We start from the raw sequence: 11,277 nt of genomic DNA, 5'->3' as shown, positions 1-11,277 counted from the left end.
GTTCTGCCTCCTGCCCCTGCCCTCTGTGCTCTGGGCAGCTCCAGAGCCGCACCCCCGCTAGGTGTGTGGTCCCATCTGGAGGTCCCCTCACCCCATGCCGGGCTCAAGCACATCAAGGCCCAAGTCCGTGCCACACTGAAGACAATGACAAAACATGAGAGAGGAAGTTCCAGTTTCCCCTGGACGCCACCGCCCAAACGCCAGGCGCCGGCCCTGCTTTCTCTTCTCGGTCTGACATTGTTTCTTACCCATGTTTTGGCCCCCCCAGACCAACACAGACCCCAGACAGTGGCCACGTCGCCGCCTCGTCCCACTGCTCCCAGCTCTGTGCCCCCTCCCCCCAGGCCCCCTCGAGGTTGACCTCTGCTCTCTCCCCAGTCCCAGCCTGCCCGCCCGGCCCTCCGCGACCTGTTTAGTGGTCCCTCGCCATGCACTACGCCCGCGCCATGCACTTCATGTCGCCACGGCTCACAGCAGTACACAGCAAGGTGCTTGCTGGCTAGAGTCTGCCCCGGAGTCAGGCAGCGGAGGTGGGGGGCGGGCAGGGGTGCATGGGTCAGAGTCTGAGTGGCTCCCCTCACCCCAGCCCCCGTTAGCACCCGTCCTCTCACGGCGGGACTGCTACCGCCTCCTCATCATCTCTCCAGCGAAACCACCCTGTAAAAGGTCTTAATGGATGTGTCCACATTTTCTGCACCACAAAGTTCATGAGATTTCTGAATGGGAACTCCGATTTTCTCACCCTTTCCACCTCTTGCCATTCCTCTTGACTGGTTAATTTTAATTTCAGGGCATTTGCTCCTGGTGAAGTTGCATCCTCTCCACAGTTTGGGACAAGAACCTAGAACACTCTCCGTGTAATAGCTATTGAGACACGCCTTGTAAACGGCTCCCAGGATGGGCTTGCTGATAAAATCCCACATGGTGATGAGGTAAAATTAGCAGGACCCTGGTGAAGGAGCAATCCCATTTCTCCTCAAACGCCCTCCAGGTTCACCTGTGGAGAAGTTACCTGTTGTATCCGATGAACCCTTGAACACAGGTGTACGTCACGTGTGCACCCCACAGGTGCAGCACCTCACCCGTGTATCTCAAAGGTGTATCTCACAGGCGCACCCTACAGGAGCCCCTCCAGACACGCCTTTCTGCACACCTTGCAGGCACTCCTTAAGTGGTGCATCTAACTGCATTGAGCACACCCCTGGGGGCTGCTCAGGGGCCCAGGCACCACCAGTGGGCACATTGCAAAGTGAGAGGGGAGGAGCGCTGCAGGTGAGAGGGCTGGGCACCTCCACCCCGGGAGCCGCGCTCCCAGGGCGCCTCAGGGCACTAATGCCGGTGCCTCTGCTCCCACATCTGCAAGCACGTTAGGGCTGGGGGCAGCAAGACCCACCAGTACATCACTCACTGCCCCCGGTGTCCCGTGAGAGTGCTCCCCACCGACTCTGCGCTGCAGCCCCACCCACCAGCGGGGGTGCCTCTGAGCCCAGGGCCGTGCCCCCAGCCTCGCCAGAAGCAGGCACGCGCCTCGAACAGGTGAGCGCCACGCCTACGCCCCGCCCTCTTCAGCCCTGCAGGAAGGGGAGAGGAGCACAAGCAGGGAGGGTGGGCCCGGGTGGGGTGAGCGGAGGTTCTGGGAAGCATCCGCCCAGAGACCCGCTCTGCCAGATGGCTGCCTCGTGGGTACTGGCCTCACATCCAGGCGTGACCTGGACTCCAGCTCTGGGGGGCTCTGGAAGCCGTCTGGGGCTGAATTCAGAGCGCCGTGACCACAGCCCTGGCCGCAAAGCCAAGCACCAGCGCCCACCCACAGCACCTCCCACACGCGTGTGGCTGTCCCTCGGCCCCAGTCACACTCACTATTTTCAGGGAAGTGGGGGACCTCAGAGCTGATCTGTGAAAAGAATCTGCTGGTGACTCAGCGGAGGCAGGAACGTCGCGGTCCGAGGCCAGTGCCCGCGCTTGGCCCGCTGGGCCCACTGTGGCCGGTACAGCTGCCGGGAGCCCGCCCGGGGCCCACGCGGAAGGCTCCCTGGAACAGACGCGTGCAAGCACAAGGGGCGCAGGCCCCACACGCAAATGCACGCGTGCACGTTTCTACCAGCTCAGTGCACGCAAACCGTGCCTCCCAGTTCGGAGCATGGTAACAATATAGACACAGGCAGCATGAGAAAGACACAGACACTTTAGGCTCTGTCCCTGCTGGTCCTCGGGGACTCCCAGTTCCAGCTGAACTGCTCTGCCTCCGTCTCTGCACAGGGTGGTCAGCACCCCTCTGGCCGCTGCAGAAGGTGAGCCCAGAACGCCAGGCACCCACCCAGCCTTTGTGAGTGACGTGCACGGCTGGTCACACACACATCGCGGTGTGGTGTGTCACACCGTGGACAGAGCTCCCACCCCCAGCCGTCCAGCAGTCCCCGGGCACACGTGCGCACTCACGCATGCATACACCCTCGTCCTCGTGCGCACCCAGCACCCACGCACATGTAAGCACACACACTCACGTATGCACACACATCTGTACATGGTTTCTTGTGTGACGTGAAGGGCACTCCTGCAACCGGAGATTCAGACTGACCTGGGATGAGTCCTCCAGTCGTAACCCCCAACCTTTCTTATCGCATCCTGGCTCACAGGGAGGCTAATAATTGTCTGACTCGGGGGAGGACGGCCGTGCCCTCAGCGGGAGGAGCTTGCTGCCGTCTGGGCCCACGGATCCCTGATTGAGGCACGGACGCTCAGGAATGATCCCGTCAGTAAAACATGGCAGTGCCGGCAGTGCAGCTGTGGGCTCTATGCAAGGAGAGGGTCCAGCAGCATGAATAAGGGTCCCAATAAGTAGGAATTAGGCCGGAAAAGGAGATGCGTGGTGGGCATTCGCCAAGACCATTTCTAACTAAGGGTGCTGTCTCTTAACAGACAAGAGCCACCTCCTCACCACAGAAGAGAAGGGAAAGTCTGTGCAGGCCCCCCTTACGGTCCCACTTCCACATCTTCCTCCCTTCTCCCCACTTCCCTCCGTGGGCGTGGGCAGCCCTGTCGGGGGGTCCCTCCACCTCCCCAAGGCAGAGCTGGTGCCCTGCCACCCCACAACACCTCAGCCCAGGTCTGGGGGCCCAAGAGACTTGGAGCTACCTGTCGGACCATCCCAAGTCCTCGGGCGGCCGCTCAGGCAGAAGGGGTCATGGCACTCCAGGGGTTACCCCTCTCCAGGGGTTGGGTAGGCGGGCTTATCCCAGCACCCAGGATCCCTGCCTCAGGCAGAAGGCCCTGAGCTGTTACGCTGCAGCCCCCATTCCAGGGGGTCTGATTTTCCCAGGAAGGAAGCGGGCAGTCCGGGACCTAAGGGGAGGGAGGGCAGGTGTGGGCGCGTCAGCTGGTATGGTAATCATCGCTAAGAAAGGCTTTGCTGATGGCAGTGTTTGCGGGAGGGCCTCGTGCGCTGGGGGCTGGCGCTTCTCTCAGACAGGAAGCCGGACACCATGAGCCTCAGCGAGGAGCAGGTGCAGACGTTCCTGGACCAGAACCCTGGCTTCGCGGACCAGTACTTTGGAAAGAAGCTGAGCCCTGAGGATGTGGCCAGCGTCTGCGAGGACGGGTGCCCAGCGGGCTGCACCAGTTTCCAAGAGCTGTGCCAGGTGGAGGAGAGCACGGCCCTGTTCGAGCTGGTGCAGGACATGCAGGAGAGCGTGAACATGGAGCGGGTGGTCTTCAAGATCCTGCGGCGTCTCTGCTCCCTCCTGCATGCCGACCGCTGCAGCCTTTTCATGTACCGCCAGCGCAACGGCATGGCCGAGCTCGCCACACGCCTCTTCAGCGTGCAGCCTGGCAGCGCCCTGGAGGACTGCCTGGTGCCTCCTGACTCAGAGATCGTCTTCCCACTGGACATCGGGGTCGTGGGCCACGTGGCTCAGACCAAGAAGATGGTGAATGTCAAGGATGTGACGGAGGTGGGTCCTGGGCCTCGTGGGAGTTGGCGAAGTGTTCCCACAGTCCCCGAAGGACGGGTCAGCCCACTGGCTGAGAGGGGGCCCTAGGCTTTTAGGAAGGCAGCCAGAGAGGCAAGTGGAACAGGTCCAGGCCAGAGCTTGCGGGAAGGAAGGAGGCCCTGGGGTGGCTGGGAGGGCAGCCTGGGCGGGCCCTGCTGCCCCCTTGACCTATAATTCCCTGGATGGGGGTTTGGGAGGACGGGGTCTGAGCAGGGGCTGGCGCAGAGGCCCAGAATGGAGGGGCCAGTGGACCTCAGAGCCCTAACCATACTGCTCACTGGGGCGAGCAAGTTTGGGGGTTCAGGAGAAGTTGGTCCAGGTTCCCCGGTAGTCCAATGGTTAGGACTCGGCAGTTTCACTGCCGCGGCCCAGGTTCAGTCCTGGAACTGAGATCTGCAAGCATCACAGCCAAAAAAAAACAAAAAGAAGCAGGAGCAGCTGGTCCAGGAGGGGGCCGGAGGGGTGGACGCAGTGAGCGCCTGGAGCGGAGAAGTCTGGGAGGACAGGTTCTGGTTGGACGGGAGGGAGGGGGAGGCCAATGACACTTCAGGGGTGGGGCGGGGTGCCAGGAGGACAGATGCCTCAGGGGAGAAGGGGGCTTGGACTGGGGGGACCACGCCTGTTGGACACGTGTGAGGGACAGGGCCCCCACGGGGCGCAGGGAGAGCCTGCTGCCTTCTCCCATCCTATCCGTCCCACCTCGGAGAGGGCCAGGGCCGCTGGTATGGCCTGGGAGCGTGAAGCAGCAGCCTTGGGCTGGCTCACCTCCTCCACTTTCTGTGAAGGAATCCAGAGGGCGTTACCCAGCGGACAGGCCTCCGCCAAAGCAGCCAATATCCCCTCGTCCCTGGAGACAAACGGACGTGTGGACAGACCCCCAGACCCTGGCTCCTTGGCTGCAATCCTCTTAACTTATCTGCTCAACCAAGCCTCGGTCCAGCGACCTGAATATACTAATCTCTCAGATTAGCTTCATCTTCACTTCCTTTTTAGGAAATGGGTCACCCGTGAATTGGGATCTCAGGAGCATAAATTACCAGGAACGAAAGTTCGGCAGGAATGGGGGGGCTACAATGAGCGCCTCCCCTGCCCCCACCGCCCTCCCGTTTCTCCCTCCCTCCCCCCGCCTCTCCCCACTCCCTTCTGTGAGCCTCCATCTGCGCCCCCCACCTGTGCTATTGGTGTCTCTGAGGGTCTGGTTCAAACTGCCTGTGCCCACCCGGGGGCGCGGCTGTCTCTCCCTGGGGCTCAGCTTCTCTTCCAGCCTTCACCGGGACAGCTCGCTCTGATGTTTCCCCAACCGCCCAGCACAGCTAGATGCCTCCTTCATGGGGCAGGGGCATGGCATTGGCCTTAATCCTCAGGGCTACTCTGGGTCTTCTTTGTCATAGCTGCAGTGGAACAGAGACCAGAGTCAAAATCAGCAAAAAGTTGAGTCTCCGATAAGTGTATCATGAAGCCCAGATGTCACTTTATGGAGGGGAAACTGAGGCAGAGCCTGTGTCCCACCGTGGCGGGGGGTTGTGTGGACAGCACTGGCCAGAGGGGGTGCCGCAGGGCTGTGATGTCACCCCGCCACCCCTCTGTGGCCCCTGAGACCCCAGGGCTCATGGGGAGGCGGCCGGGCAGGAGGTCCCAGAAGGCTCAGCAGGGGCGCCTGGCTCAGCAGTAGTCTCTGAAACCGCGTCATGGGGGTCCGGCATGTCACCGAGGCATCTAGACCCTGTCGAGGTGGGCGGCTGGCTGTGGGAGGAAATTCCCAGGAGCTGGGATGGCTCAGATGAGGGAGGAGGGGGCAGGACTGAGCAAGCCGTGCAGAGCACAGTTGGGCCAGGAGGCGGGGGGACCTGGGGATGCTGTGGTGACCAATGACTGGGTCTGGGCAGTGCAAGCAGAGAGTTGGGGCACTTTAAAGAAATGGGTTGGGTCGGAGGGGCAGGGAAGCACCAAGGCCCAGGTCCTCTCTGTGGGGCGGAGGGTGGATGCCAATCCTTGGAATGGGGACAGGGGCGGGCAGGTGTTTCTGGCAGTGAGATTCAGGGGCAGTGGGCCTGAGGCTGGTCACACTCAATCAACTGGGCCAGGACAAAGCTTAGATGAGCTGTTCCCTGTGGAGACAGACCTGAGAGGCCTTCAACTGGCCCCTGACCAGGGAGAGGCCCCAAAGAGCAACTCTAAGGCTGGGGGAACCTGCCCTGGGGGCCAGAGTTGGGCAAAGGTCTCATCGTGGGGGCAGGAAGCCTGCTGGAGCGTGGGCCCAGGAGATGCCCCCCCGGGGCCTGGCAGATAGGTCCTGGATATGGGAGGTGGCCCGAGGTGGCCCAAGGTGGCCCAAGGTGTCTGAGGGCAGCAGGAGACGGCAGCCTGGACAAGGAGGGGCTTGGGGACAGGTGGACTAGACAGACTCAAGAGGCATCTAGAAGGCCAGTCGGCCAGATGACAGCAGATGTGGGAGGACCTAGGTCTGCCCGCAGCCCAGGATGGGTGCAGAGCCTGCAAGGACCCTGCAGAGCCCGTGGATCGAGATCTGGGGGTCGCTCGCTCTGAGATGGGGTTGTAGAGACTGAGCCAGGCTGGAGCCCCGAGGGCAGGCCATTGGCCGTGTCCTCATGTGCTTCCCAGGCTCCTGATACCCGGGGCATGGCCACCTAGGTCTCAGCACTGGTCTGGGCAGCTTAGCCCTGACCCCCAGGGACCAGGGAGACCAAGACTCCAGGTCCACAGAACGACGGCCCCTCCCTTCTCTCCTCTTGCCTTGCAGTGTCCCCACTTCAGCTCCTTTGCTGATGAGCTGACCGACTATGTGACAAGGAACATCCTGGCCACGCCCATCATGAACGGCAAAGATGTTGTGGCTGTGATCATGGCTGTGAACAAGCTGGACGGCCCGTGTTTCACAAGTGAAGATGAAGACGTGAGTGTCAGGGAGCCCTCTGTCCCCGAGTCTTCACAGTCCTGTGCCTGGCGGGGCCCGTGCCTGGCAGGTGATGTCTGTGTAGGCACCTCTCCTAGGCTTGGCTCCGAGGACTCATCTACACATCTGTGTGTACAAGTCCACGGCCCATGGGCTGAGGTCCATGCTGCGTGTGCGGCCCCTCCTCCAGGCAGCTGGGAGTCTCCTCCACAAACGCACACCTGGGCACACATCTGAAAACCAGGGTTTTTACCTGCTGTTGTCACAACTCCTGTTTCAGGTTTTCCTGAAGTATCTGAACTTCGGGACGTTAAACCTGAAGATCTACCACTTGAGCTACCTGCACAACTGCGAGACACGCCGAGGCCAGGTACCCGCACGTGCTGCCAGCCAGGGCACCCCCGCCGGCTCCAGGCCCTCTGGGCTGCCTGAGTGTGGCCAGGTCCCCCCACCCTGGTCTCTCTGGACAGAGGCACATGGTTCTGTGGGCACCTGGGCAGCCGAGGGAGAGGGCCCGGGGCTTTTGTGTCCGTGGACGCAGAGCTGTGAGTATGCCGAGCTGAGGCAGCGAGGCCGGGTGTCTCGCCCTCAGGCCCCAGGGCTGTGACCACCTGCAAACACGGGCGTCAGCACTCCTTCTTAGAAGCTGCCTCAAGCGTTCTGTGGAAGGAGCAGCGGTGGATTATGAACGTAGAGCAAGAGCAGAGGGTCCCCCCACTCCCGGGCCGAGCCTCCCGGTGGGCTCTGCCTCTGGCCACACAGGAGAGCAGTGGCTTCCAGGACTGGAGTCTGCTTCCCCCTGAGCGAGGAGGCCTGGGGGCCCCGGGGGTACACGGCGCTCCACCCTCTGTGGCCCGTGCAGAAGGCGGTGGGGGCGCGGACACGGTGGCGAGGGGAGGGCATGAGAGAGGGCCCTGGGCAGGGCCTGAGGCCACAGAGGAGCTGGAAGCCTGCGGCCAACTGGACTGCAGTGTGGGGCTGAGAGCAGGGCCTCGGGGCCCACTGAGGGCTCCAGAGTGCACATAGAAAGGCCACCAGGTGGACTCTGAGCCCCACGCTGTGGGGACGGGGTTGCACGGGGGATTTATTAGGCCCGCTTCTTTCTTTCTGCCGTCATTTGTCTATCAGTCTGGACTCAAGGGTGTTTCTGGCATGACCTGACTGATTTCTTTGCTCAGCTTGTTTTCTCAGCAGCTCCTGTGCCCTCTGACATGTCCATCGACCCCATTTGTTTGGTTGTTTGGTGGGCGGATTGTTTTGGTTTGGAGGTTCTGTACATCCTTATTCTCTGGCACTACCAAAATGCTTTAGTCTCATTTGTATTTTCCGGCCCAGTCCTGGAATTAGCCATTCCTCAAGAAGTACTGGTTCTTTTTGCTGGAGACGGTCTTAGAAACAATGACCTGGGCACCAGGTGTGATCTTGGCTTGGCGTGTCATAGCTTCTAGGCCCTCTCAGCTGACAGAGCGAGGAGATAGGTGTGTGTCTACAAGCCCATGCATGTGCACGTCTGTAAATACTTCTACGTGTAACCATCTGCATCTATATTGAGTTAAGTCTGAGTTCTTGCTGATGTCACCAACCCCAATCATCCCCATATGGAGTGGCCTCCGCCCACTCCACGCTACACGAAGACCCCTGGCTCCCGTCCTCTGCTGTCCACTTAACGTCATTGTCCAGCCCCCTTGCACGTGTACAGCAGGGTACCTGTGACCCATGAGAAACCAGTTCATCACTGGAGCACAGAGATGTGTGCAGTTCCTTTGCCTTTACTCTTGCAGACGCCATGCATTTCCAAAAACGCTGAGGTCAGCACCTTTTCCCCATCCCCTTCCGTGAGGAGATCTCTTGCATTCTCTTGTCACAGTCTGCATTCTTTCCTGGAATCCCCCAACCTACCAAATGATTTTTAAATTTGCAAACATTATGGTTCATTCTTTGTGCTGTAAATTTCTATAGGTCTTGACAAATGCATCATGACATGTACCCACCATTACAGTGTCATAAAGAATCATTTTCACCACCCTAAAGACCCCCACCTCCACCAAAGCCCTGACAACTACTGATATTTTCACTGTCTCCATAGTTTTGCCTTTTGTAGAATGTCATACACTTGGAATCATATGGTATGGAACCTTTTAGGACTGGCTTTTTTCACTTAGTAATATGCATTTAGGGTTCGTCCATGTCTTTTCATGGTTTAGTAGTCCATTTCTTTTTTTTTTTTAACATCTTTATTGGAGTATAATTGCTTTACAATAGTGTGTTAGCTTCTGCTTTATAACAAAGTGAATCAGCTATACATATACATACATCCCCATATCTCTTCCCAGCCCATTTCTTTTTGTTGCTGAATAGTATTCCAATGTCTAGATGTATTACCATTTATTTATCCATTCACCCATGGAAGGACATCTTGATTGCTTCCAGCTTGGGGCAATTATGAATAAAACTGCTATAAACATTTGTAGACAGGTTTTTGTGGGGGTACAAGTTTTCAATTTGGTTGAGTTAATACCAAGGTGTGTGATTGCTGGATAATATGGTATAATTGTGTTTAACTCTGTGAGAAACTATGCAGAAGTGGCTGTATCATTTCACATTCCCATCAACAATGAATGAAAATTCCTGTCACTCTGCATCCTTGTCAGCTTTTGGTATTGTCAGTTATTTAGATTTTAGTCATTCTAATAGGTGGTTCGTATTACTGTTTTAAATTACAACTCTCTAATGACAAATGATGTTGAGGAACTTTTCATATACTCATTTGCCAACATCCTTTGTATATCCTACTCTTTGGTGAGGTGTCTGTTCAGATCTTTTGCCCAATTCAAAATTATGTTGTCTGTTTTCTTACTGTTTAGTTGTAACAGTTTTTTTGTAAAACTGGGGTTTAAGTCCTTTATCAGATATGTATTTTGCAAATATTTTCTCCAAAAGTATAGCTTGTCTTTTCATTCTCTTACCAGTGTATTTGGAAAAACAGAAGTTTTACATTCTCTTTTTTAAAAATCGAGTGTAGTTGATTTACAATGTTGTGTTAATTTCTGCTGTACAGCAAAGTGATTCAGTTATACATATGCATACATTCTTCTTTAATATTCTTTTCCATTATAGTTTATCACAGGATATTGAATATAGTTCCCTGTGCTGTACAGTAGGACCTTATTGTTTACCCATTCTATATATAAAAGCTTACATCTGCTAACCCCAACCTCCCACTCCATCCCTCCGCAACCCCTCCCCCTTGGCAACCACAAGTCTGTTCTCTATGTCCATGAGTCTGAAAAACAGAAGTTTAAAATTTTAATAAATTTATTTAATAAACTTTTCCTTCATGGATTGTAGTTGGGTGTTGTATCTTAAAACACCTCAGCAAACCCAAGGTCACCTAGATTTTGTCCTATGTCATCTTCTAGCAGTTTTATAGTTTTGCATTTTACACTCAGTTCTATGAGTTAATCTCATGAAAGGTGTGAGTGTCTACATACAGTTTTTTTTGCATGTAATGTCCAGTTGTTCAGCAGCAGTTAGTGAAAAGACCAGCCTTTCTCCATTGAGATTCTTTGCTCCTTTGTCAAACTGCAGTTGACTGTATTTGTGTGAGTCTATTTCTGGGCTCTCTACTCTGTTCCATTGATCTATGTTCCTATTTTTGTCACTAATACCATACTGTCTTGGTCACTATAGCTTTATAGTCTTGAAGTTGGTAATATCAACCCCCCAACTTTTTTTTCTGCAGTATTGTACAGGCTATTTTGTGGGGTTTTGCCTTTCCATATAAACTTTAAAATCGGTTTGTCCGTATGCACAAAATAGCTTGCTGACACATTAATTTGGGAAGAATTGGCATCTTAACAATAAGGAGTTTTCAACTCATGAAAGGAGAATATCTGTTTACTTAGATTGTCTGATTTCTTCGGAGTTTTGTTGATTTTGCATATAGATTCTGTGCATATTTTGTTAACTTGTACCTAAGAATTTAATTTTATACTAATGTAAGTGGTATTGTGTTCTCAATTTCAAGTTCCAGTTGTTCATTGCTGGTATAAAGGGAAGCAACTGACTTTTGTATGTCAACCTTGTTATCCTGTGACCTTGAGACAATAACTAATTAGTTCCAAGAGGTTTTAAAGATTGATCCCTTGGTATTTTCACATAGATGATCATGTCATCTGCAAACAAAGACAGTTTTTTTTCCTTTCCTACCCATCTCTATCCATTGTTCTTCCTTTCCTTGTCTTATTGCATTTGCTAGGACTTTCAGTACGATGCTGACTATGAGTGGTAAGAGGGGCATCCTTGCCTTGCTCCCAGTATTAGGGAAAGAACCAGTTTCTCACCATCAGGTATGACATTCGCTGTAGGGTTTTT

General features: G+C 55.3%; 1 protein-coding gene across 1 annotated transcript in view; it reads left to right on the top strand.

Moving 5' to 3' along the window:
• Window positions 1-3,482: 3,482 nt before the first annotated feature.
• The window catches only part of PDE6B (phosphodiesterase 6B), a gene marked incomplete at both ends in the record, with an annotated part of 28,389 nt that continues 20,594 nt past the window's right edge, over window positions 3,483-11,277 (top strand). The window contains 3 exons of the mRNA XM_081220156.1: window positions 3,483-3,950; window positions 6,751-6,903; window positions 7,184-7,273. Coding sequence (XP_081076282.1) covers window positions 3,483-3,950; window positions 6,751-6,903; window positions 7,184-7,273 — 711 coding nt within the window. The remainder of the gene's footprint in view (window positions 3,951-6,750; window positions 6,904-7,183; window positions 7,274-11,277) is intronic.

Source organism: Mesoplodon bidens, assembly GCF_964165515.1.
Source record: "Mesoplodon bidens genome assembly, chromosome: 1".
Taxonomy (NCBI): domain Eukaryota; kingdom Metazoa; phylum Chordata; class Mammalia; order Artiodactyla; family Ziphiidae; genus Mesoplodon; species Mesoplodon bidens.
Note: the sequence above shows the minus strand (reverse complement) of the source record. Positions and strands in the feature narration are given on the sequence as shown.